General features: G+C 37.7%; 7 protein-coding genes across 9 annotated transcripts in view; 3 read left to right on the forward strand and 4 right to left on the reverse strand.

Annotated features, from left to right (window-relative positions):
* Positions 1-5588, forward strand: part of LOC117790574 (cGMP-specific 3',5'-cyclic phosphodiesterase) — a 46262-nt gene extending 40674 nt beyond the window's left edge. Inside the window, exons 5-13 of the mRNA XM_034630056.1 lie at positions 38-303; positions 2109-2198; positions 2254-2544; positions 2617-2860; positions 2931-3022; positions 3081-3404; positions 3461-3614; positions 3672-3831; positions 3889-5588. Of these exons, the coding sequence (XP_034485947.1) occupies positions 38-303; positions 2109-2198; positions 2254-2544; positions 2617-2860; positions 2931-3022; positions 3081-3404; positions 3461-3614; positions 3672-3831; positions 3889-4501 (2234 nt within the window). The 3' untranslated portion in view covers positions 4502-5588. The remainder of the gene's footprint in view (positions 1-37; positions 304-2108; positions 2199-2253; positions 2545-2616; positions 2861-2930; positions 3023-3080; positions 3405-3460; positions 3615-3671; positions 3832-3888) is intronic.
* Positions 5589-7624: 2036 nt separating this feature from the next.
* On the forward strand, positions 7625-8126 carry LOC117791820 (protein PDF). Its single transcript, XM_034631712.1, has one exon. It carries the CDS (start codon positions 7680-7682, stop codon positions 7980-7982), a length of 303 nt encoding a protein of 100 aa, XP_034487603.1. The 5' UTR covers positions 7625-7679; the 3' UTR covers positions 7983-8126.
* A 386-nt stretch (positions 8127-8512) lies between these two features.
* LOC117791819 (golgin subfamily A member 7) lies at positions 8513-10382 on the reverse strand. Of its 3 annotated transcripts, none has more exons than XM_034631709.1 (4): positions 10324-10382; positions 9727-9871; positions 9520-9672; positions 8513-9457 (listed from the first exon to the last, which is right to left on the reverse strand). In XM_034631709.1, the coding sequence occupies exons 2-4, from the start codon at positions 9862-9864 to the stop codon at positions 9317-9319; spliced, it is 432 nt and encodes a 143-aa protein (XP_034487600.1). In that variant the 5' UTR covers positions 9865-9871; positions 10324-10382; the 3' UTR covers positions 8513-9316. The 3 variants fall into 3 exon arrangements, with proteins under 3 accessions (XP_034487600.1, XP_034487601.1, XP_034487602.1); XM_034631710.1 differs by lacking the exon at positions 10324-10382 and adding an exon at positions 10033-10164; XM_034631711.1 differs by lacking the exon at positions 10324-10382 and adding an exon at positions 9901-9907 and having other exon boundaries at positions 9727-9868.
* Positions 10383-10812: 430 nt separating this feature from the next.
* On the forward strand, positions 10813-12369 carry LOC117791626 (elastase-1). Its single transcript, XM_034631434.1, has 5 exons — positions 10813-10939; positions 11004-11166; positions 11225-11329; positions 11386-11504; positions 11560-12369. The coding sequence occupies exons 1-5, from the start codon at positions 10813-10815 to the stop codon at positions 11916-11918; spliced, it is 873 nt and encodes a 290-aa protein (XP_034487325.1). The 3' UTR covers positions 11919-12369.
* Positions 12370-12389: 20 nt separating this feature from the next.
* Positions 12390-17264, reverse strand: LOC117791625 (organic cation transporter protein). Its single transcript, XM_034631433.1, has 7 exons — positions 16057-17264; positions 14245-14691; positions 14031-14185; positions 13656-13824; positions 13456-13597; positions 13231-13384; positions 12390-13177 (listed from the first exon to the last, which is right to left on the reverse strand). The coding sequence occupies exons 1-7, from the start codon at positions 16173-16175 to the stop codon at positions 12645-12647; spliced, it is 1719 nt and encodes a 572-aa protein (XP_034487324.1). The 5' UTR covers positions 16176-17264; the 3' UTR covers positions 12390-12644.
* A 3116-nt stretch (positions 17265-20380) lies between these two features.
* On the reverse strand, positions 20381-22046 carry LOC117790534 (putative flavin-containing monoamine oxidase AofH). The gene is made up of 3 exons (XM_034630010.1): positions 21586-22046; positions 21335-21517; positions 20381-21271 (listed from the first exon to the last, which is right to left on the reverse strand). The coding sequence occupies exons 1-3, from the start codon at positions 21966-21968 to the stop codon at positions 20407-20409; spliced, it is 1431 nt and encodes a 476-aa protein (XP_034485901.1). The 5' UTR covers positions 21969-22046; the 3' UTR covers positions 20381-20406.
* Positions 22047-23635: 1589 nt separating this feature from the next.
* On the reverse strand, positions 23636-25859 carry LOC117792133 (organic cation transporter protein). Its single transcript, XM_034632132.1, has one exon. It carries the CDS (start codon positions 25473-25475, stop codon positions 23805-23807), a length of 1671 nt encoding a protein of 556 aa, XP_034488023.1. The 5' UTR covers positions 25476-25859; the 3' UTR covers positions 23636-23804.
* Between the last annotated feature and the right edge of the window lie 1666 nt (positions 25860-27525).

A 27525-nucleotide genomic window follows, 5' to 3' on the forward strand; every position in this document is an offset into this window, starting at 1 on the left:
TCCTAATCCAAATTGTACTCTACGATTTTTGTGTTAGGCTGCATGGAGTTTGATGAGCACGATGTGGAAATCTTTCGCAGATATTTGACATTCTGCGGCATTGGCATACAGAATGCTCAGCTCTTTGAAATGTCCGTCCAGGAGTACAGGCGCAATCAAATCCTTTTGAATTTGGCGCGCAGCATCTTCGAGGAGCAAAACAATCTCGAGTGCCTTGTCACCAAAATCATGACCGAGGCAAGGGAGCTGCTCAAATGTGAACGCTGCTCGGTGTTTTTAGTCGATTTGGATTGCTGTGAGGAGGTGAGAGAACTCTCTTCTTAGCATAAGTACTTAATGTTGCCAAAACAGCTGCTGCCTACTTTTTGAATTTTGTACTCGAATTCAAATTCGTCAATTGCAAATTAAAATGCCAACACTTTACATTTCACATTGGACACCAAAATGTAAATGTTGCCGGCAGGCAAATGATTTGCTTTTACCTCCCAAAGTACATGGCACATGAATAAAATGAATAGCTCTGGTATGTCAGCTTGGTTGGCCGCCCATTGGGCGTGGCTATGTGGCTGTGGCTCTGCGGTTCGTTTCTAGCTATGTATGTATGTCGTTGTGTTTTGCTGTCAGTTTCATTAAAATTAAAATGGTTTAAACGCCAGCGCTGCCATTTTGTTCGTCTGTTTGTCAACCTCAATGTGAGCGCACCCCAAGGAAATTAAAATGTGCAATTTACATAACATTTTTGTTATATTTCTTTTATCCGACTAGGAAAACAGCCAAATTCTGAAAGGTGAAAGTAACTCAAGTCAGGCTATTCCCATTGAGATACTAAGCAATGACAAGTCCCATTACCATTTTATCACTTTTATTTCACATTATATAATATACCTGAACAACAGGTAACATATAGTAGCAGCACATTCTTTTGGCCTCTTGTTCATTTACGAGTATTGTGTGTTAAGAATGCCATCAACATAAACACCTGCCCAAGTCATGGCCCCAATACAAAACAATTGTGTAAATGGGAATAACAAATAAGAACTTCAACACGTGTGCCGATCAACTACCGAGATAAAGTATAGTGTAATCAGTTGTGTTTGTATAACAGTTTCATAATAATTAAATACAGCAAGCCAATGCTTAATAAATTAAATGTAGCATACCTTTTGGAGCACTCAAAACTTGCAAAGTGATTGCAAAAATTATTTAAAATATAAACATAAATAAAAGATACTTTATATTTATATAATTAAAGTACTCACATTCTACTGCTGAATATTCAGCGAATTTATCTCAGACTTTTGCTGTAAGCACCAAAGTAACTTACACGAAATTTCACTTAAGGAGCCGCATTAAAATTTTAAATTAATTGTTGGCAATTTAAAATTCCACTGAATATTCTTTGAGTGAAATGCCTTTCGCTTTGTTTTGACACACAATGTACATACAATATATGTACTTGTAAAAAGTGTATATATTATATTATTATGCATGACACGTTGAGGCATGTAGCTGTTGTTTTTACACCTCTCTCCCTCTCTCTCTCTCTCTACCTCTCTCATTTTTTGACAGTTGCAACAATCGCAATTTATATCCTGCATTCTCCAGTAATAATTGAAGTGCAACTTGTGGGAAATGAATTAAACAAAACAAAAAAATTGCAAGCAATTAAATTTAACTGGGTCACGCATAATAATTAATTATGCTAATTTTGTTATTAATTATAGGGCAGGCAATTTACTGTGTGGAGACAATGCGCTAAGCTAAATTAAATGCTGATTGCATTTGATAATTTATTCATAGGGCTCTGAATGCGATTACCGACAAATTACCAATTACCTAAATTGCAATAATGAAAAGAACATGGTCACTTGAGAAGAGAGAGGCAAACTTGTTGATAATATGCCAAGTCATGTGCAACATATCAGTTTAATTATGTGCAACAGAAATGGGGACAGAGTGGCAAAAGGCAAAGACAAAGACAAAAGGCAAATGGCAAAGGGCAAAGGGCAAATGGCAATTTATCAACGTAACTGGCTGCTCGGGGAGCTGTTGATGCCCCATTAGTGACAACCACTTAATGTTCATGTACTTTGCATGCCATTTTACAGAGCCATTTGGAGAAGATAATCGAGAAGCCTCATCAGCTGGAACAGCGCGCCAGTCGTGCCATTAAAGGCGGCGATAGCTTTGAGGAAAAGGTAAAGAAATAGTTGCCACTTACAGTACTTTAATCATTATCATTTTAAATTTCAGCAAAAGATGAGGAATCGCTTTACGGTCCTCTTTGAATTGGGCGGCGAGTCTCAGGCGGCGAATGTTTCGAGACCCTCCATAAATGATCTGAGCACCTCGACGCTGGCACAGATAGCACAATTTGTGGCCACCACCGGACAGACGGTGAACATATGCGATGTCCATGAGTGGGTCAGGGATCACAATCAAATCCGTGCGGAGAGTGAGATCGATAGCACCCATGCCATACTCTGTATGCCGATTGTGAATGCCCAGAAGACGGTGATTGGTGTCGCGCAATTGATTAACAAGGTGGGTAATTAGTGAATCCCCATTGACACTCTTCTGCACAGTACCCGCTGAATGGCTGATGTTTCTGTGCAGGCGAACGGATTGCCCTTCACCGAATCGGATGCCTCCATCTTTGAGGCCTTTGCCATATTCTGTGGACTGGGTATACACAACACCCAGATGTATGAGAATGCCTGCAAGCTGATGGCCAAACAGAAGGTGGCCCTGGAGTGTCTCAGCTATCATGCCACGGCCGGACAGGATCAGACGGAGAAGCTCACCCAGGATGTGATTGCCGAGGCCGAGTCGTACAATTTGTACAGTTTTACATTTACAGGTGAGAAACACTAAATATACCTATACTTTTTATCAGATTAATGCCTTATCTTTTTGTCTATTCCAATTAGATTTTGATTTGGTGGATGATGACACTTGTCGTGCTGTTCTTCGCATGTTCATGCAATGCAATCTTGTCTCACAGTTTCATATTCCCTATGATGTAAGATGAATATTTCTTGATTTTCAGAGTGCCTCTTTAAGTTCTCAATACTCTACAGGTGCTCTGTCGCTGGGTGTTGAGTGTGCGCAAGAATTATCGTCCTGTTAAGTATCACAACTGGCGGCATGCTCTCAACGTGGCCCAGACCATGTTTGCCATGCTTAAGACTGGCAAAATGGAGCGTTTTATGACGGATCTGGAAATACTCGGCCTGCTGGTGGCCTGTTTGTGCCACGATCTCGATCATCGTGGCACCAACAATGCCTTCCAGACCAAAACAGAGTCACCATTGGCTATACTCTACACCACCAGCACCATGGAGCATCATCATTTCGATCAGTGTGTGATGATACTCAACTCCGAGGGCAACAATATATTTCAGGTACAGCTAAACCGGTTTAAAATGTGATACTCATTATAATTATTTACTTTCTTTAGGCACTTTCCACGGAAGACTATCGCTCCGTGATGAAGACTGTGGAAAGCGCTATACTCTCCACCGATTTGGCCATGTATTTTAAGAAGCGCAACGCATTCCTCGAGTTGGTTGAGAACGGCGAATTCGATTGGCAAGGCGAGGAGAAGAAAGATTGTAAGTACTTCCGGCATACACAGCGTATACGTAATAAATGTGCTACTTCTTTCACAGTGCTGTGTGGCATGATGATGACAGCCTGCGATGTCAGCGCCATTGCCAAGCCGTGGGAGGTGCAACATAAGGTTGCCAAACTGGTTGCAGATGAGTTCTTCGATCAAGGTGATCTGGAGAAGCTGCAGCTTAACACACAGCCCGTGGCCATGATGGATAGGTAGGCGTATCCAATGATTTAATGAAATAAATATGCTTACTTGCAATTTAAATACAGGGAACGCAAGGACGAGCTGCCCAAAATGCAGGTGGGTTTCATAGATGTCATCTGTCTGCCGTTGTATCGAGTTCTGTGCGACACTTTTCCTTGGATCACGCCATTGTACGAGGGCACGCTGGAGAATCGCCGCAATTGGCAGGACTTGGCGGAGAAAGTGGAAATGGGCTTGACCTGGATCGATCATGATACGATCGACAAGCCAGTGGAAGAGTTTGCCGGCTGTGCCGATGAGGAGATCAAGGACATTGAGTTCACGGTGACAACCCTCAACTGCAATCAGCAGTCACAGCATGGCGCTGACGACAGCCACACGCCGGAGCATCAACGCAGTGGTTCACGGCTGAGCATCAAGAAGACCGGAGCGCTGGGCAAAGTGGTGCGCTCGAAGCTATCAAAGACGCTGTACAACAGCATGGATGGATCAAAGCCAAAGACATCGCTTAAATTGCTCGAGTCGCATGTCAGCGAGGATATGGACGACAAGAGTCCAACGAGTCCATCACAACCACAAGCGGGCAGCATGGGACGCATGTCGGCATCCTCGTCCACCTCCTCAGCCGGCACCGTTGACAAGACCAAAAAGCGATCCAAGCTGTGTGCGCTTTTATGACGAAAACCGTCAAATTAGAGTTTGGTGACCCCCTCCAATGCTGCTGGCAGTGAGACTGACAAGAGCGGAGGGGGGATGACCGACTTCTAATTATGTGTAATTCGGCTTAATTAAACCGAATGTTAGCCCAACAAATCCTACATTTAAGATACCTATCGTATCTAAATACAAATACTTTATGTGTAGTTCAACTTGAAGCGTGAAATCATTTATGTTGCTGTTTATGGGCTGTTGCTCTACGTGTAAATGACTATTAGTAGAGAATACACACACACACACACACCTAAACACACACACACCCAAACAGCAAATAGAAATTGCAATATTATATCTAAGTGAATGTCAAATCATGTGATCTATTTAAGGTCCTGAAGGTCGAAGCGCGTGCGCAAGCGTGTTGAACCTTTTGGTAAAAACTCTCTCTCTTTGAATCTGAACTTACCTCTAAGCTCTTGCAAAACCAAAAGATACCAAACTATGTATGTATCTATACAAAAAGATGTGCTAAGTAGTTTTCTTGTAACCGAAACATGCTAGTCAAAAGACATAAATTATAATTCAAATATCTGTAGTCATATTTAAGCTAAAATTCGTGAGGCTATGGCACATTTATCCGTTATTCCTTTTGAGGTTGATGTACCCCAAAAAAAACTATCACATCTAGTCCGCATGTGATAACTATACACGTGTTGTACGAGTACTCGTAATACTATTGTAACTTTTCAAGAAATCTAGATGGCATACCCAATAAATAAAAATATATACCTATTTTAGCAAGACATACTCGAAGAACTTGTTTGGTTACAACAAGAATTTGTGAAATATTTAAACTATAGCAATATTATATGATATTTTTAGAATAGCTAAAGTAAATACCCGTTTATCAAAAGACACTACGAATGCAGCACAATATTGAAATATTTTAGCCAATTAGATGTAAAACGCACATCACAAAATAAAAACTAACTATATTTAATCCAAACTAAGTGAAAATTGTTAAAATATTCAAATAACAATAAAGTGTGGTGTGAATTTTGTCAATTTTTGAATTCAACTCAAATCTATGTGCATAAATGGCAAATACTTAGAAAATATACAAATGTATGTACTACCATTAACTAGCATCTACTTAAATAACGATTAACTATAAATAGCTAATTTCTATAACTACATATTGGCAATTGTAGGTATCTCATTCTCTCTAAATGTTGAAAAGAAACTTACTTTATGAGTGTAGAAAGCGATGATAACGATGCCGAATGCGGATCATTTTAAAATATTTTCTAAACATACTTACGTGGAATTAGAAACAATTCAGACTATATATTATAATTGTAATTGTAGTTAACTAAATAATATTGCTTGAGTGTAAATTGTAGGCACCGCATAATTTTCGTGACCACCAAACAACTTAAAAAGAAACACTATTTTTCTAGTTAATCTGAAGCGCCATTCATTGTATGAAAATCCAGACAACTTTATGAACGATTTAAATCATGTATCACCTACCGAAGAAATGTTTTATGAATGTGCTAGAATCCTTTGTGAATATTAAAGACAATTTTTCTATGCGAAAAACATAACCTTTAGCTTGTCCTAGTTTCAGTATAATAAATCAAGTTGTATTAGGTATTACTAAGTTTATGTACATAAACTTATTTGAGTTGATTTTTAAAAACCAATATTTTGCATATACCTAAAGAAAATTGTTGAGTTTTTATAAATTTATGTACTTTCCATTTTTTAATATCTTTAAATAAATATATTTTGTTTAGCTGAATTATAAAAACATTTCACTACATTGTGTAACAAATTATTATTTAAAAAAATGCAATTAAATCAAAAATAAATCACACCATTACAATTCTAATACTTTATGTCTATGACAATTTGCATTAATAATTTCATTGGGAAGTGGGCAACCTACGTTTTGACATTTTTCCATTTCGCAAGTCTTGCTCTTCACCAACGGAAATACCAGGCAATCAAAATCGACAACAGTTTAATATTTAATCGTCAAATGGGTTCGAATATCGGCTAATTTATTTTAAAAGGCTCCTAAAAGTATGCCATGTAAATTTTTCTACATTTAATTCAAAGCCTGAATAGGAGGTTTTAATAAGGAGATGGTAACCAAAACTGATTTTTTTCTACCTCCCCAGTGTTTCAATGGTTATAGTAAAACATAAAATGCTTATTCCATGTATTATTTTTCAAATATAACACAGAATATGCATAGTCTTAACCTACAAAGATTCCAAAAGATTCAGGCAGATTCTCATTTTCGAACCGAATTTGTGTTGATTATTTGCCAAGGACCTGGCTTTTATACTGATTTTCAACTATACATAAATTTGCACAGATGTGTATTGAATTTTTTTATTTGCCAATTCCTTTTTGGCAATATTTTACTGTTTTATACTTGGGAATAACCAGAAATGTGTTTTTTTTTTTCAAATCTTAGCCGGCATACTTGCGAATTGTAAATTTTTTTCATATATCGTCTCTAGTTTGATTTTGGCAGTACTTATAGACTTATAAGACATTTTTGAATATATTTGTCAAGTTGCGACAACTCTTTAATACCGCTTCTACAACAAATTCCGTTTTCAGATTGCTGTGCAAATATTGAAGTTTATTTCCGAATTGCTAGCACAATAAAATAATTTTATTTGGATATTCTGTCAGTTGTGTGGGTGTCGTGTGGATTGGCAGGGAGTGGGAGGAGTTTATTTTGGAAATGGCCATAAAAACGATTCGGATATTTAATGCACCATTTAATTTTATGACGCTTATTCTAAAATTAATCAGACGAGGTTAGCACATACACATACAGTGCGCATATACAAATCTATGTCATCCCGTTTGAGGACTTTTCGCGTAAGCAAATAGCTCGTTGTTGTTGTTGGTTTTGTGTTGCGCACATAAAACACTGCATAATCAAATATTAGCGCTGAGTCGACTCGGACCTTTAGTTATTTGCCTGTGCCTGACATATTTGCCGTGGAACTGACACTGTAGCGTCGAATACGCGTGCGGTTTCCAGCTGTGATTTACCTAAGCTGTTAGTTGACTAACATGCTCCTGGCCCTATATAAATCAGGACATCGACTGGGATACTCTCATTCACAAGCTTCAAGTGCTTTGGTTCTGTTCTCGTGCTGGTAATTCTTTGACTATGGCTAACTACGCTCTGACAGTGGCTCTAATGGTAATGGCCACCTGCATTAACTTCTCGACTGTCTCGGCCACTCCCGACGAGGAGCGCTACGTGGAGAAGGAATACAACCGAGACCTCTACGATTGGTTCAACAATGCTGCTCGATATGCGCCCATAGCACCTGGCAGTCCTTGCAAATATCCATATTTCCTGGGCAACATGCTGCCCAACGCCAACAACATGCGGATGCCAAAGCGCAACTCGGAGTTGATCAACTCGCTCCTCAGTTTGCCCAAAAACATGAACGATGCCGGAAAGTAAAAGTGAAGTTGGCCAGCAAAGCTGTGTGCGCTCCAGAGTTCGGCAATAAGGAAACTGACTTGAACTAACAACAAATAAGAATGTTATGAATTAGAAAAGCAAAGATCCGATACATATATCGTTATAGAAATTATACAAAAAAAATATATTATTCATAAGTGCATACATAAACGAGTATTAAAAAAAAAAAGAAATGAAAACTCTACAAATGTTCTTTTTACTCTGCTATAAATTGTTTGATTTCTTCTTAACAGCTCGAATTCTCAAATTCCTCTTACTATATATACGACTACGTATATGAATTAAAGTTTTTACCTTATCTCAAGCTATAAATTGCAAATAACCCAATAACCTTATTAGCATTCAGTTTTGATTTCATAACCAAATGATAACAATGATTGTGAAAACTTGGTCATGTTAAAATGCAACAAGTTTGACTTATTTGATTTGCAATTGTGTTTTAAATAAACTAATAAATATCTGAAAGCCGTACAATTTGAACGCCAGACTTGTATTAAATACTTAAATTATAAATTTATTATATTGTAGATTTTTATTAAAATTGAACAACACTTCAATTGGTTATTTGTATATATGCTATATGTAAGTTCATTTGGCGCTATTTGATATTGTTCAAGACTTGTATGTATATAAAACTTGATGCATATGTACTTTAACTAATCAAGTGTATGTCTGTATGTATGTTCTGTGTATGTGCTGCAATTATGCATTTGTATTTGCACTAAAGCAGAAGAATGTTTTCAAATCAAGTTCAAATGAGGCGCAATTTTTAATTGCGTTACAAGTTCATGCTTTGTGTAGTTAGAAACTATAATAAAATACAATATATTTCATATTGAATTAGTAACAATTATTTTGCAAACACTGTTAAATTAGTAAAATCAATTGTAACTATTTCGTTTACTTTTGTCTTAGCTCAAAATGCATGTTCAGTTTTTCAGCTTCTCACTTAATTAAGTAGCAACTATCGCTGCCTGCTAACGCATTAATACTCGTACTAACTAACAAGTTAACGCTAACGACTACATACAGTTATATATTCATAACGCTTATTATGACTGCCACACTGAGACATCATTACATTAGACTTATTACTAATTACTATAGAGGGCTGCCACAATATTGATAGATCCCTATGCTCATATCCATACCTACACATTGTTTAGGTGTCTATAAAGCTTTAGCTGACTGCACTGATTTATGGATACGTGAAATGGCTTTGACTTGTTGCTGTTTTTTGTAACAAATTGCTGCTTGAAGTAATTGCCGATGTCTCACATGAAAAACTCATTGGCTGAATGGGAGAGCGGAAGTCACGTACGTCCCGGACGATCAAATATGGTTATTTCTATTACACGAAGACCACGAAATGTTGGATCAATCAATTGCAGTCCCTTTGGATTGTAAATGCGCTCATTTTGGGAAGCCACAAATTTGGATATTTTACGCAGCGTCTGAAAAACAAGTCTCAAACATTAATAAGTTTGTTGTCGTATTAGAAATGCTTTGGAGCTACCTTTTCATAATGTGTCTCGGAGCACATGTAGATCAAATACGCCGTAATACAACCTATACAGCCCTCACAATAGGTGCCGCATGATCCCTCCTCGGCCTCGGCATAAAATTCATTAAGCCTGTTAATGGTCGCCTCAAACACATGACGTTCAATCTGCAAGCAAGAAATGAGCAATCATTTGTAGAGTAAGCGAATTCGATTACCTACCATACCCTCCAGTTCAGGGGGAAGTCGCGTATGGAATTTAACGGATGTGCCGTCGCTGTAGTCGCGTTGTATGAACACTTTGCCAGCATGCAGAATGGTCGGGTTTCCAGCCGATGGAGTGCCACCGCCCTGTGACATGGTACTTCTGTAAATATTCCATACGCCATTAATAACCGTAATTTGCAACTTGCGAAACATTTGATTAAGTGCAATCATTTCGATTAAAAAGAAAAACCAAACACAATTTTTCACATCCTATATGAAAATATTCAATGGGCGGGGTTGGAATTCAGTTTGGTTTGTCACCTTTTGTCCAGACAATGGCTGATGACTAATAATTGCCTAAAACAATAGCCCTAACTCGATTTTAGAGCAGTATGTCTCTGACAATTGATTGAAATACATTTTTTACAAAACAAAACAATAAAATCGCAACAACAAAAACATTTAACAATTGTGTGTTTATTGCTCATTTTCACATTTCGAATTGTTAACCGCATTACAAATCATGTTAAATTACTGATAATTGTCATGATTACACAGTTGAAAGTACTTTAGATAAACAATTGTTTAATTTATTGTAGAATTTCCACTTACAATTTGCAATGAACGTAACGTGAACACAATGGCGTCTGACAATTCACAGGTTTCGTGCACACAAATCAGCTGTGTTGAAAACAGTGTGACCAACAATTGATGTTCTTAACGCAACAATTGAGTTGCCAGATAGTCATTTTAAGATGGTGACTGGCCATATTAATTGTAACTGATTTATGTTTAAATTTTAATTTAAAACGAGCTCAGAATCTAACGTATTTGTTATTTAATTGCATTTTAATTGCTTATGCTCTTTATAAACTTTATTTTTAGCTTGTATGTATATAAGGTACTTTTAAAGTTTGCTGACAGCCCACCGCACAGCGTAGAGATTTCAAAACATTCTATCAACACATTAACATTGAAATATTTGCACAGCTTGTTCCCTTATGAGCGATTACGCTTATTTGTTTATTTTTCTTATTAAAAAACTCTTTCTCTATTGGAAATGCTGACGATCCCATTTTAGTATCTTATTAAAGTTCCAGCATGAAGGCTGGATTTAACTTCTATCAATTATGTATCCTGATTTTCATATTAATTTCAAAAAATATTCTTGATATTCAGAAATGTTGTGCCGTTCCCATAGTTGGTGGTCGCCTTGTTTTGAGTGAGGGTAGTATTTTGAAAAATAAGTAAACTAGTTCGCAAAATTTCATAAGCATTCACTCATATTTCAGGTAGTACCGTTAAGTACCCCTATATGGTATCATTGCAAGATTTGTTTAACGGATATAGAAACCATGGGAACACCAGTCAAAGACGAATTTCTCAGCATTTTTGTGGTGGAAGTCTGATTAGTGAACGTTGGATACTAAGTGCTGCTCATTGCATATGGAGAAAGTAACTATGTGCTGTATACGATACTGTTTTATATTTCGATAATTTGTTTATTTATTAGAAATATTAAACAGGTTGTGGCTTTTATTGGATATGAGAGCATTGAAAATGTGAATTACCTTGAACCCTATGGTGTAGAAAGAGCTGAGTATATTTATTTTCATCCGTAAGTTTAAGTAGTTAATATCTTATTTTTCTTGAGTATATCTTATTTTTCTATAGTGCCAACTATCGCAATGATATTGCTTTACTCTACCTGAATCGTCGTTTTAAAAGTCAACTGAGCAGGGATTTACAGTTCGCTCAACTTCCTCCACAAAACATGAAACCCAACAACAATGGTTGGTATATAAATTAGACAATTTTAATCAGTTTACATGATTTATATCGCTTCAGAATCGTGTCGCATTATTGGCTATGGAGCTACCAGGCATGCGGGGCCTTCCCAGAAGCAACTCTTTGAGGCAGATGTGCGTCTTATAGGCAATGATCACTGTAGGGATATTATTGGACACATTTGGGCACCCAAGAATGGTGCGAATACCGTTTGTGCCTTGGGCAACAATCAGGACTCTTGTCAGGGGGATTCGGGTGGACCATTAATATGCCAGAATGGAAGTGGAGGCGGTAAATACATTTATGGTCTCGTCTCTCACGGTTTGACCTGCGGCATTAAAGGAATGCCGAGCATATACACGGTAACGAGACCATATTACGACTGGGTCCAGCTGCTTGTGCACAAGACCTCACCCTGATGAAGGTACATATACATATGTATATCCATATTGATACTATATATATATATATTAGCTGAATGATCTTCTGTGCTGGCATCTTATATTTGCATTAAGAGCATTTGGTTTATGATAATGAATTCCGTTTACTTACTTTACCAACTGCTCGTATTTATAATAGATTTTCTTATCGATATAGTCTCAATATCAGAGTCAATTGTCAGCATATCTGCTTTTCTTTGTGTCTAAAAGTCTATTTTATTTCTTCAAAAAAAGTGTCTCATTTTGTTTAAATTTTGAAGCCGATTTGATGGAATGATTTCCTCAAATTTTTCACTAATTCACATAGTTTGTTCGCAAAACCTATCTTCTTCCATATGCCTCTCAGCGGGAACTAGAAATGATTTTAAAAATACAGTTTCTTGGTGATTTTTTCATAAAATTCATCGTAGATTTTAATATTGGTGAATAAAATTCATAATGTTGCATAAATATGTGGCTATATATATGTATGTATATATGTATAATTTATTGATTATATGTTATCAAACAGAAAACATTTACGAATATACGAGTATGCTACGACAATGCAAGGAATATTAATAAAAAATAACAACAATTACGTATAGAGAGCTTAAGTCTAGAGTACTGGTAGTATTACAATTACAATTACGATATACATAATATGGGAGGGTAATTAAGCTAACTAAACTAAGCTTAATAGAACCATTGCGTTATGGTTCGATCTTACTGCTTTTCAGCCTTCTCGTTCTGCTCGTTTGAGACGGACGCATCCCCAACCTTATCGACAAGCTTACCCGTTCCCGTTTCGGGCAGTGTAAGGGTTAGGAGACCTGCTACTAGAACGCAGCAGCCACAAATGGTTGTTGGAATGTACCAGCCCAATGCGCCCAGCACATCGACTACATAGGGTGCTGAAATCGAACCCACATGGGCCCATGTCGAGCACGTGCCCAGTGCGGAGTTCCTAATCTCAGTGGGATAGAGTTCCGCCGTATATAGAGTCACAACCGAGTAGGTGGCACTGATGCCAAAGCGACCCAGCATTGCAAATGAAACGATCCACGTTGTGCTGCCCGTGGGAACAGCAAGCACCAGCAACAAAGAGATTCCCGTCCACATGAAGAGGAACATTGTGGTTATCCGACGACCCGTAAAACGAAGCATAATTACGGGCACCAAATACGAGGGTATATCCACCACTCCGGTGGCTATAATATACAGATAACGACTAACAGAAAGATTGGATGCATTCAAGGCTACAAAAGGAACAAGATTAGAAATGGAATTATTATATTAAAGAGAATCTTACCTGTCACATAGTAACTCAGCGAGGTTACACAGAACATAAAGTACGAAGTGAAGATTAGTTTGCGTACTTTCGGATTGGAGTAGAGCTCTATGATTGACTTGAGTGGACCATTCTTTAGCTTTTGACACAGAGAATCATTTACAGTCGGTTCCAGCTGCAACAACATATTTAATTTTTATTTAAGACTTGTTGCATTTTTTGTATATTTGAAAACGTTGAACTCACTGTTTTCTTATCGCTGACAATTTCGGTTGCTGGCGCAATTGCGGACTGGACCTCATAGTGACTTGGCTGTTTGAAGAGAATCTGGTAGACGCGATCATATCGCTGCTTTGTGATAAGCCAGCGTGGTGATTCATTCATCAGACTGCAAAGAGTAAAAGATATTAATAAACGTTCTAAGCTCCCTCATTTTGTGGACCTACTAGCAGTTGAGTATCAATAGCAGCGAGGGTATGGTCAGTGCCAGTTGCAGATAGCGCCAGGGCTGTATCAGATACCCTGTAATGGCCAGCAGGATCATGCCCACAGGATACGAGGCAGAGAAAGCAATGGACATCCAGGAACGATGCTTGAGGCAAATGTTTTCAACAACTAAGATGATAAAATTATTTTTAAAATATGTTCAAATAGATCACTATCAAAAATATGAACTTTTTCACTCTTTTTTTACACTTTTTTCAATAAAAAAAAAATACATTTATTAGGCGTTTTAAGGACAACAAATGTATTCTTTTTTAAAATAGAATAAAGTGAGATTAAAAGTATATATTTGTTATAGTTGACATTAGTTTTCTCACTCATTGTAAACGCTGGATAGAATAGACCCGATGAGGCGGCGCCCAGGGCAAAACGACCGATCAAAAAGAGACTATACCAGGGGGAGAAACTGCACATGAAGCTGCCCACAATGAAGAAGGCGGCGCCCAACGTAAACGATGTCTTGCGACCAAATCTAAAAAGTTCAAATATTATTTTTGCAAATGAATACACTCAGAATAGACTCATACTCACTTGTCGGCAAGAATGCCAAAGGAGAACGATCCACAGAACTTGCCGAGAGATAGGGAAACCTGTGCGGAAGTCCGTTGAATACTGCGATCACAGGTCAGCTCCCAATCCGCTACAAATGTGCTCTCCGGGTTCAGATACTCGTAGTTGCCCTTCACCTTGCAGTTGACAACAGCGGGTTTATTGATCTGAGACATGCGATTGGTGAAGTTCAAGGCCTCGTCGAAGGACATGCGACTCAGCTGCTTGTAATCCCAATCCCAAACCTCACATCCGCCCGGCTTAAGCTCCCGATCCGTTATGCTGCGTTTCTGTTCCAGCGTCCAGTTGGTCGCCCTAAGATCATCAATGCCACACCACTGATCGTCGGGCAGGTGACCGAGCAGTGTGTAGGAGGACACATGGAAGCCGTTCAATATGTTGGGGGTGACGCACAGAAAAAAGATGGCCCTAAAAGCGGAAAGGCAAACAGCATAAACTAAGGCTCAAATTGTTTAAATAAATCTAAGAGAGTTTCACCTGATGCTAATTACAACGTTTTAGATATATTGGGAATATTTAATCAATAGTTTTGTCATAAGCTTTTTATTTTGACACGCAACTTCAATCTTTCGCACATTAGCACGAATTTAAATAAGTCGCTTGTTATTTGTTAGCTGCAAATAATACAATAATAACAATAATAATAATATGAAAGCAGCATCGTCAATAACAACGATGAGCGATCAAAATATTAATATGCCAACTGATAATTGCGAAAACAAAAAAGTTGTGAAGGTTAGTGACACATTCCAAAGCTCAAACATGGAGCTGAAACTGAAACTCACATTTTTTTTTTTTGGCAATTGAGAATTCAGCACATGCTGCGAAATACATACATATATAAATATCTGATTATATATACGATATGAGAATATTGAGAATGTTTTCAATGTAAACGGCAACGTCACTAAATCGTTAATCAAATCGGGCAACCGGAACGCAATGCGCAATATTTACATATTCGACAATTTTAACGATCGTTTAACCATCAGACCGTCTGACCGTCAGACCGTCTGAGTTCTGAGAGAAGATCGTCAAAAATTTCAGGTTAGTTTCGTTTTTAAGTTTTTCAGTGCAATCACGTAATTCTACAATTCTAATTAAGTTAGTTCAGTGACTTGACTTATCCAGTACGCGTCCTTCGAGCACTCACTCCCCCTCCTCGCCCCCAACATTTACCGTCTTGACAGCCCATTGAGATATGATCTGGGTGCGAATTTGCAAAATGTTGAAATGATTACATTGATATTAGTAATTAGAACCGCTTTTAAATACGAGTACGAGTACGAGTACAAGTATGTAGATTAATGGCACATTTTTTATATTTTTTTTTTTATTTTATTAGCGATTGTGAGGTTAGACAGGCATTATCATTAAAGAGCTCTGATTTAGTTCTATAATTAATACGAACACTATCCTCTGATTAGTCCAGACTTGGCACTTACTCACGTCGCGTGTTAATTATTCATGTGACCAATAATAGCATTGTGTAGCATTTGAAATATTGATTACCCTATAGGTTACTCTCGGTACGTGTAGATCTTTATATAATTTATATTGTCTTACTACCTGTTCGTGCTAGGGAATAAGTTTTCTTACAAATATTGACTCATAAAGTAAGTTCTAACCAGCTTAAACTGATCTACAATGTTTCGACTTGATCTTTACAGTCAGCACCTTTAGTTAATAGGGTGTAGATGTCAAGGTGTCATGCACTTTTACTTTCTATAATTATAATTTGTTCTACATATGTATATATAGATTTCCACGTACCAGACAAATGCACCGCCACTGCCAACGATTTCCAGCTGCTTTGTGAGCAAATCCTTCATTCCCTGCTCGCTGATAAGCTCCCTCGTCTTCTCCAGCTTACTATCCTTTGATTTGGTCATTTTGTTTTATCACAGCTTATACACAAATCTCACGAAACTCAAAATAAATGGATTTTAAGCCCCAAACAGAGTAAATGCTGGGTTCAAATAATTGATAAGAGTTCAAATAATATTAAAAATCTGTGCTAGTTTTAAATATAAATGAATACGAATTCACTTGAAACTTTTAACGAATGGGGAATCGAATTGAATATTATGCTGTGCACATTTTGACACTGAACTTGGCTTTGAAAACTGAGTCTGTATGCCAATCTATTTATAATCTACGTCAATTAATCGTTCAATTGAAATTGCAATCACAAAAGTCGCGATTTGGATTTGCCATATAAAACTGAATATATATAATTATACATATACATATGTATGCATATAGAAATTGTTGCAGTCAATTGTCGAACGATCTCGAGTGCATTAACACGATGTACACCCTCTGACACTGGGACGACTGTGCTCGGCTCCTCCTTATCCAGTAGCACTGATAATACGGAATAGACGGATCTCAAAAACGACGAAAGGCAATGGGAATTGCGATGAGCGATAGCAGATAGACGGATAGAAGGTAGACAGGCGACAACGAAAGCAACTGCAAAACGTTGTTTTTTTTCTGTGTTTCCTTTTAGTTGTTGTTGTCTTTTTCACTTTCACTTTTTTGTTAGTTCTTTGGTTGCGTTCTCTGTGCTTTATCTTTTTGTTCTATTTTCTAATTTTGCGTTTTTTCTTATGCTTTATGCTTATGCTTATGCTTTATTTTAGTTTAGTTCACGTTGATTTTTGCGTTTTATTTTTGTTTTCCCATTCGCTTGTCAAATTTTTCTTTAAATGTTAAAATTAACATGAGAAACGAACTGAATTTCTTTTACACCAAGTCTTTTTGGGCAGCAAACAGCTGCGCGGCAAACGTTTCTAATTTTGAATGAACTCACGAGTCTCGATTCTCGACTCTCGACACTCGATTCTCGGTTTTCGGTTCTACGAGAATGCAACAATGCAATGCGACTGCAATGCTACCAACTACTTGCCGCTTCGGAGGCGTCTCACAAACTAAGCCCACGGGAGGTCGATCGCAGCATTTTGTACCGACCAAACTGACTGCCAGACTGTCAGCCAGACAAACAGACAGACAAAATAAAAATCTCACACACTCACACTTAGACTGACAGTACGCACACTCATTACGATTACGATTGCGAGTGCGAGTGTGCTTCACTTGCTCTGGCTCCGGGTCTGATTCGGAATCGGAATCGGGCATCGTGCGGCTTCGGCTCTTCCCGTTCCATTTACTTATGCTTGGGATTTGAGTTTTGGTCTCTGTGGCGTATCTAAAAAAAAAATCATTGCGCGTTTAAAGAGAGATTATTTTAAGTGACAATGACACTCTACATTAAATTAAGCAGAGCATATTTCACTTAATCTTAAGCTTTGATCATAGATTATAGAAAACTACATTCTTTTTAAAGAAAAAATTAAAACATCCACGAGTAATAAGTATTTATTTCATTTCAACTATCAGATTTTCAGTTCCATCTATATCAGCATCGTTATCACAGTCCAACCCTTAAAAAAAACATCCCTAACAGATCGAAAAATAAATAGGTAAGCTAAAACCTAGGCTACCTAACAACCTATCCCAAATTTCAATAAATATGCACAGGATTTTCATTACAATGTACAGTACAATTGAAGTTTTGTAGAAAAGAAAATAAAATATTTACAATACAGTTTTTATTATAAATAATTTATTGTTTATTAAAATAAATTTATTCTATTTTCATATAATTATAAAAATTTTCCATGTAAACAATATTTTTTTTTTATTAGAAATATATTTATAATTGTCGCATTCGCATTATTGCCTGTCTACAGTTCGCTAGACAATATATATATATATATACATACATATGTGCTTTATTTAATATGAATGTACATACGCTCGTTCATTAATTTCCTCTACTTCACGCCGTAATTCATATAATTTACATTGTAAATATATTCCTTCCTTCATTACACTTAAAATTCGTAAGGGAGATAATAGAGCGCCAGCTTTGTTTACATTATTGTTTTCGTCTCTTTCTCTCTTTCTACCACTCTCTCTCTTTCTCTCCATTTCTTACTTCACGACTCTTAAAAATTCAAAGAGCAAAATCAAAATCTCTGAATGAATATTGTTTGTATGCAATGTAAATGGAATGTGAAGCCATCAAAGCGGAAGGCATTTGAATTTTACCCTTTGCCCGCACTTCTCTTTATTCTGAGTGCTCTGAAAACAATGCTAGAAACGATATGTATTTATTAACTGTGGGAAAAGTATTAACACTTGAATAACTCCGAATTGTTATCGACATATATTATCTAAAAGATTTTTACATTCAGAAGACCTTCAATTAATTTGCAGCGATCGTCAACCTTAAACGTTTTGTTTGGCATATCAAACTAGAATTAGAACCAGATTTCAATGCATTGACCCCACATCGAGAAATACCAATTGGGGTTAACTGTATTAACGATTAGATCACATATGCGACTCTCAAGAGCTCTTCAACTCTGGCCAAGCTCAATTGATCCCCGCAAATTGTTTGTACGTCAATCAAACGATCGACATCGATGTTAATACGTAAGCAACCGACATCAGTTGTTTAGGACACGACTGCAGGGTATTCAGCAAACATCATTTATTTATTTTTTTTCATTTCATTTCTTTTTTAATTATTGTTTAGTTTTTCTCATGCATGTAATCATCCTCTGCACTCGTACGTGTATTCTATTCATCTGCGAAAATTGCATAGAACACAGCGCGCGACTAACGGCGCTTTAGCACCGCTTCAGCAATAGATAAAATAAAAATAAATAAATCAACAGCAACAACTATAATCAGATGTCTGACGATCCTATACGATCCAATAATTAAAGCCTCTATTACTTTGTTTGGCATGTTTTCATTTGAATTGTGAATTGTGAATCGCAATGCAACATGGGCGTGTTCCGTTGACAATTCGATTGTACTCGGATCTGGATGGGTTGGTCTCTCAATCTTTTCGTTGTTGGCCAGCACGTGCAGCTATTATTCGATTTTGGTCACAGCGAGAAGTGCATGTGACTCGATGCCTCTCTCAGTTACAGTTACAGCGATCTTGCACCCAGCTCACGTACCAAGCTAACTGCTCCCACTGCCCCTGGCCACGCCCATTTACTTTCACTTTTAGGCCACAGCCCCATTCATCATTGTCAATTTGCCGATGGCACTAATCTAATAAAGGAGACTTGATTCAATCAAAATAAAAATTGCCAAAAAAAACAAAAAATTTATCATTTTATTTTCAAATTTCATATAAATAGAACTTAAATAAAGTCAAATTTAAATTAAATTGCTACTAGAGATGAGCATTAAATTTAAAGCACGACTGCAACCTGATTTAAAAAAAAGAAACTCGTTTGAAAAAGTGTAGTCTTTAAATTTATTTTCTAAATTTTATTTTCCAACCAAATAAATATTTTGAAAAAAAGAACAATAGTTTGATAGATTTGAAATTGGGCGTTATCTTTTAAAGCTGAAAACCAAAAGGGATGAAAAAAACAAATGTTTTACAAGTTTTTGAAAATTAAAAAAAATTCCTTTAAAATTGAAAAACAAAAGAAATTTTACCTAAGATTTTTTTATTTAAATTTGTTGTTAATTTTAATTAAGTTAGTACGGTGTTTATAAAAAATAATAAAGAAATTTTTAATATGAAAAGTCTCAAAGCTCTTAAGTTTGTTTTTTTCACTTTTAAATGTAAAATCAAATGCACTTCCTGACTTTATTTTCACAAATAAGTCATTTAATTTATTATCAAATTAAATGTAAACCTAAGTTTTCGGTGCAAATATATACAGGTAAGTAGTTCTAAACTATGATGCTCATCACTAACGACTAGAGAAGTATTCTGGGAAATGATTGAAATTTATGAACCCCAATTTGTTGGTCGTGGCGTGGGTGGCGTTTGCTTCGGATCGCATTGCTTAAGTGAATGATTACCCACTAAAACGAGCTTAGAATTATGCAAAAAATATTTGTACTTAACTGCTTAGATGTGGACAAAGCTGAGTAAATTAAGCGAAACACTTGAGCGAGTATCAGATTGAACTAGGTGAAGTGCCCCCTGGCAATTGCAATGTCAAAATAATTAGATCGCCGTCTCAGTAACAACATAGAAATAAAGTAGTATCAAGTATTAAGTATTATGTACTTATATATTTAAGCTGATTGGCCGTAGCCAAAGTTGAGTAAGAATACGAGACCAATGACGAAGACACTGTAGAAGGTAAAGTTATAGAGATTGATACGACTGAGCAGAGCAGAGACGCGACTGAGGCTGATACCCTCATAGAGTTTTCTGTCCTGGACCTCCTGCAGATCCCGCCAGCTAACCACCTGAGGTCGCACCACATACAGTGCACTAACTGCCGCCCTTATGCCACTCTCCACTGCTCCACCCATGAGATTACGATTTTTGGTGGCAACGGTTGAGGAACCGGACCAGATTACCCGCAGCCAAGGCTTTGTCTGTGGACTGCTCAATGTCGTATTTAGCTCCATGGTCTGTTCCTGATATTCCAATGGATTTTGCATCTCCTCCCCAAAATTCTCAGCCAACATCTCCAATACAGTTTCTCTCACGCTGTTCGATTCATCCGGGCTGTGCATCATGTAGCCAGAATACTCAGTCGGTTGGTTTTCATAGCCAACCACAAAGGGTTCGACGCTCAAAAAGTGTCCGGAATATCCTTGATATACCCAGTGGGACTTGGTGTACCTCATAAAGAATTGGGTCAACAATTTCTTAGATCTGTCCTTGTGCGCTGACGGCTTAAAGTATTGTTTTGGTAACGGAGGCTCGAACTGAAGCTCATTAACTCTTTCCCAAGGAATGGCTAAGATTACAGCTTGTGCTGTGTACGGTTTACCAATGGAATTGGTGACCTCAACATAATCCTTAAAATGCTTCACCTTAACAACTTTAACATTCTTGAGAATCTCAATATCATGTAATTTTTCAATCAGGGTATCCAGCAATTTCTTACAAGACACATCCATCATGGATTTTGGCATTTTGAAATAGCTGAAATGGCAATGGTAATGGTTATGGAATTCGATATTGTAGAATAACAATTGGGCCACCTACATATCGATTATGACGCTGAGTCCACCGCAGGAGCTGCACAGGCACATGAACTCATCAAAGTTGATTTCATTAGCGGGCAGTCCAGAGAATAATTCCACCAAATTGAACATGAATTTTCGCGACTGTTCGAAGAACAAGTTTGAGCGTATGTGTCGTTCCATGTTTGGTACTCGCTTGCGAAATCTGAATGGAAACAAAGGAAAACCACTATAAAATCAACTTCATTACGATATTTGCAAATCTGATCTAACCGAAAACGCAGCGAGCTATACTTCTTCATTCGCAGATCCAGCATATTGATATAACGTCTAAGCTCAAACTTGACTGGTGCCGCCAGCAGACCACGATCGAGATCCCAACAGCGTTCCAAGTTAGCTCCCTCGTCCTCTTCACGCACTCTAAGTGTTACATTTAATTGGCTCATAAAGTTGATCATCTCCGTCTGCTCCTTATTGACAAATCGCAGACCCTGTGTACCCAGCAGACCTCCGGGTTTGCTGCACTCATCGAGAATTTTAAGATTAAGCGAATGCTCTTTAGCTAATATTTTGACACCAGACGTTAAGCCCGATAGACCTGCGCCCACAATTAGCACATCTAATTGGGGTAGTTCTTTGCCAAAAGGTAAGTCCATTGAAATACAATCATATAATTTTCAGACATTGCATACTTGAAAATTTTGAAAGCAAAACCAAATAGGATTTTACAAAATACACCAAGGTAAAAATATTTGTCATGTTAAAAAGTATAGCATACTTTTCAGCTGAAACAGAAATACATATCTATATTGTGTGGAAAAGCATTTCTGTTAGATAGATATGCGAGATTCGATTATTCGGTAGATGGAAGTATATATTGTCATTTTAGCTATTATATATTTCAGCTTATGTCAATATGAAAACGAGTTAGTAAACTTAACAACTGCAGTAAGTCAGTCGTACACTGAAAATCACATCGAGTTTACAAAATGTATTGCATACTTTACGGCTGATGCAGAAAATGTGCTGCAGTACAATGGCGATGACAGCTAAGCTCTTTGTGATTAATTCCTCTGCAGGGAATACCCCTGATAACTGCAAATATGTTTGCTGATCAGAAAGCAATAGATAATTATAGATAGATAGTCATTTATTAAGGGTTAGATTAAGCACCTGATTTATATAGTTGAATCAGACTCAATTAATAATAGAATTATTTTTTCATAGCAAATTTTCGGGGGCAGCATAAAAAGCCCAATCGTTGAATTCAAATACAAATTCGTATATAAAACGTTGCGATAAATGTTTCCGTTTATTTATTTATCACTTTACACAAGTGATAACAATTGTGTACACAAAAACGTGTTCATTCGAAAAACTTTTGATTACTTACTTAATCTCTTCTCTTTACATCGTCACAACTTTTACGACTCGCTCTTAATTCATTTATAGAAATGAGCATTGGGTATGCCCTAGATTTACAATGTTCATTCTCCCGTATAAACAATGTGATTGAAGTTCAAGTACACAGCATAGCTCGTTGATTACGACCTTCAATCATTAATGATTACGACAATTTGTGGTTTATTTAGTTATTGAAGTCTATTTAAATAAATAAGCAAATTATAACTAATTAGCCATAATTAAGAAAAATCAATGATATAAGGTTTATGGGAAGGTGATGAACTAGATAAATATCTATATAATATATTCTCAATGAAGCTTTTACGTTTGTTTATTTGTCTATCCATTCAAATGCGCTGCTAAATGTCTATTTATATATTCATTAAATGCAATTTTGCGTAATTTTTCATCAAAAATGAAATAGTTAATAGAAAATTATCACACAGTTGAGAATAGAGCAGATCAAGCAATATTTAAGCAAACAACACACATTAATACATATGCAGATACTAATAAATATGTACTATAAAAGTGATAAAAGTGTTGCCAAGTGCCAAAATTATACAATTTCTGATATGAAATTTGGCGACTTCCCCTGTTGACTCAGTTGATAACAAAATAAAGCAGTTTGTCAAACATAATTAATGAATAATTAAATTAACTAATGTGATAGTGCTTTTGGCTGTACAGTGAACTGCAGCCAGAGCTTAGACTGTTGCACCCAGCGTCAAAAGCGCCTGTTATCCTTATCAGTTGTTGCTTTGTGGTGTTCCTTCACATAAAGACCTAATTCAATGATTGGCTCACTGCTTATCGCGTGTAAAATTTAATAATATAAAAAAAAAGTAATCATATAAATAAACTGCTCTAAAGTTCATTGCTTTCTAGACTGAAAGAATATATATGTATACGAGTATAATTCAAAATGTGCATTGTTTTTAATGGACAATAAATGTAAATAAAATTGAGTAAATTGCATAAATTTTAACATATGAGTTGATAAACATTTCCATCGAATAAATAAATGCAAATTGACTAAATTCGCTGAAATGGCCAGTTTTGTTGTCCAGCCAACGCGTCACTCCCCTTCAGCTGGTCGCCTTGCCATTGATCATGACCTTCAACTCCTCCTCCTTGGATGGTCGTCTTGTCGTCGCTTGTCGCTTGCCAAAATTCTCGCCATCCTCAATAGTCTCTGGCATTGGTTTGTCGAGCGTCTCGGGCAGCAGCAGCGACAATAGACCGGCAGTAAATGAGAGGGCGCCACAAACGACGAGGGGTAGGGGACGCCAGATCTCGCCGAGCAGATTCAAATAGGGCGCCAGAATGCCACCCACACGAGCCACCATCGAGGAGGCACCCAATCCCACATTACGCACCACTGTGGGAAACTGTTCGGCCGAAAAGATGTAAATTGTGCCATATGACGAGGTGATGGCCATCTTGCCAATCATGGCACAGGTAATCAAAAGCCAGTTCATGCTCTGCGGCACAATGATGGTCAGCAGGAGACTCACACCTGCCACCAGCATGGTGCTGCACAGAATGGTGCGTCTGCCCCACCGGTTGAGGGTGAAGAGCAGCAGGGTATAGGCGGGTATCTCCACAGCGCCGGAGATGACAAAGTTCACCAACTGATTGCCGCCCAAATTGTTGGTGTTCCACGAGAGGCCATAGTAAACTCCACTGTTGACGAACCAGTCGAAGAAGATGAGCAGCGTTTTACGGCGTAAGTTGGGAAATCTCAATAGATCGAAAACCGAAGCTGATGGCTCTGAGGAAGCCAGTTGCTCCTTCTTCTTCTTCTCTGCCGCCTCCTCAATTAGCTGCTCGTAGATCTCACTGGGAATCTCCACTCTGTTGGCCTTGGCCGCCTTTTCAATTATTACAAATGCCTCCTCGTTGCGTCCCTTGGACAGCAGCCATCTGGCCGACTCCGGAATGATCCAGTAGTAGCACATGAAGAGCAGCCCGGGCAGCGTCAGGGCAATCTGCAGCCAGCGCCAGTCGTGAATGAAGTAGGCAAATCCCGCCGTCAGCATGAATCCCACGGAGAAGAACATTTGCACGGCGACTCCGGCAAAGAGACGATAAGACGCACCCACCATTTCCATGGCAATCACATAGGCGACCAGGAACACGCCCGACGTGGTTGCACCCACAATCAGACGGGAAATGGTGTAGGTGAAGTATTCGGGAGCCACGCCCGCAATGACACCAAAGATCAGTTGCGTCACCAGCGAGGCAAAGAAGGTTGGCTTGCGTCCCAGCTTATCAGACATTTGGCCAAAGATGATGCTGCCCAGGAGTACGCCCACCATGAACAAGGAATCACTGGTGGCACTCAACAGGCTGCGACCGCAGACCATGTCCCACTCGGTGACAGCACTGTTCAGATACTTGGACTGATCGTAGACATAGCTGCTGCACTGCAGCGTGCCATTCAGCGTTGCCGTCTGGTTACCAGCCAGATAATCCCCACTGTAATCCACATTGTAGTAGCGACAGGTGTCCGGCTTGCCGGTGACACTCTCATTGGGATACGCTCGCGTCCAGTGCTCGCGGGGCAGCGACTCAAAGCGAGCGGTGGCCGCATCCTCGTGCGGCAGCAGGCAACGGTAGTCGGGACGGGCGAGGAGAAACACGCCAGCCAGCTTGTGGAAGGCACAAACTATTGCCGGCAGACAGAGCAGCAAGTAGATGCGTTTCTGATAGCGCCCAAACTCGCCCAGGTGCGTAATAACGTCGTCGTAGCCCATGCTGATAACTGATAACTGATAATAGATAGTGGATTGTGATTGCTAATCACAGTCTCTGGCCACGGTCGTATGATTTGGGACACGTCGAGCGCGAGGTTCAACGCACCCACCCACCAAATAAATTGCGAGGGCGCAACTCGTTCGCGTTCAGTGTATTCAAGCTTTATTGCGTATACGCCGCGTGTCCCACTTAAAGCTTGTTTTTTTTATTATTATTTTGGTTGGGTAAATAAGCAAATAGTCTCGAGACCACAACAAGTATTCAGTCGTATGCAACTTTGGCGTTTTGGAAATTAATTTTTGTGTTTAACACTTTTGACGCGCTCAAAACCAAAACAACCGCTCGCGATCTCAGCCAGTTAGCGACTAAGAGAGCGCCATGCAGCGGCTTCTCAAGCACTGAAAAACCACATCGACAACGACAGCAGCAAACTCATTCATTATCTCAACTCTGACGCTCTGCCTTTGGCTCTCAGCATTTTCACCCTACGGAAAATGCGTTAAATTCTTCAAACACAATTGCAACTCAGGTAATTTTCGAGGGGGAAATGCGAAGGGATGCTAGCCAACAAGGGTAAGGAAAAGAAATGTTCGATTGATTATCAAAATGCAACAACTGTGGCACGTTTTTGGCAGTATACAGCTTGCAATTTATTTAGCAGCGTATGTGCTCTCTCCCTCTCTCTGCCTATCTCCCTTTTCTCTCTTTTAATCTCTTATTGGCATGTAAACGCTTATCGCTTACTGTTTCTCTCTTTCGCCTCTCTGTTTGCTACTTTGTATGATTATTCAAATAATTCTAACAACACGCGACATTCTAGTACTTAATATTTATTTATGCATATAGACATTTGGATAGCTCATATTTATGCAAATAGATTAAGTCAGCGGGGAAGCTTAACATTGAAAGCTTTAACAATATAAATAAACTTTAGATGACAATTCGTTTCAACTATTTACAACCGAGAATAACTGTGTCAACTGTCTGTGCCAATTAATTATTGTATATCTCAATGAACCTTATAAATGACTACTCGATTTTTTAAGTGTATCTAAATTGAAATGCAGTCGCAATATTTTAAAATTTAATTGACTTATTTTTAAATGTGAGTCTCGTGTTTTACTCGAGTGTAATAGTGATAACAAAACATTTTGCGAATATTATAAGTAGTTTTAGCTTTCTTTGGCAAGCCGAATATTGAACTCTCTTATAAATAATACTAATAACATTTTGATTTCTTATGTTTAACGAATATTTAAATAACAACTTCCCTTTTACTCAACTGCTTATATAGAAATTTGCATATAAAAGCACTTTAAATTTAATTTCGAGACCTTTTCACTCGTAAAAATGCCAGATCCAAAATCAGACCAACTTCAAACAGTCATAACTTTATTAAAACTCAACGGATTTTCAAGCGGAATGTCATTTTGATCATGTTTTGGCCTCTTTATTCATTCTGTATTCAAATATTTTTCATTTTGAAAATTTTATTATTTTTCGAATTTTTGAAGCCATGGTTCTATGTTGATGGTAAGGGTACCCCCTTTGAAATTTTAAAAATTCAAAATTTTAAATCTCAAGTTTTCACTTTAAATCAACTCCTTATATCGTTATTAGTATAAAACGACACTTTAAACTTAATTCTGAGGACTTTCATTTTTTTGTAAAAAATCATGTAAAAATTAAGAAATCTTTTGACTTGTAAATTTGCTAAGTCAGAGGCCTGAGCAACTTCGAACTGTCATAACTTTGTCAAAACTGTACCGATTTTCAAGCGGTATGTCATTTTGATCATGGTTTGGCCTCTTTATTCATTCTGTATTCAAATATTTTTCATTTTGAAAATTTTATTATTTTTCGAATTTTTGAAGCCATGGTTCTATGTTGATGGTAAGGGTACCCCCTTTGAAATTTTAAAAATTCAAAATTTTAAATCTCAAGTTTTCACTTTAAATCAACTCCTTATATCGTTATTAGTATAAAACGACACTTTAAACTTAATTCTGAGGACTTTCATTTTTTTTTGTAAAAAATCATGTAAAAATT

Source organism: Drosophila innubila (assembly GCF_004354385.1).
Source record: "Drosophila innubila isolate TH190305 chromosome 3R unlocalized genomic scaffold, UK_Dinn_1.0 2_E_3R, whole genome shotgun sequence".
In the NCBI taxonomy this organism is placed as follows: Eukaryota; Metazoa; Arthropoda; class Insecta; order Diptera; family Drosophilidae; genus Drosophila; species Drosophila innubila.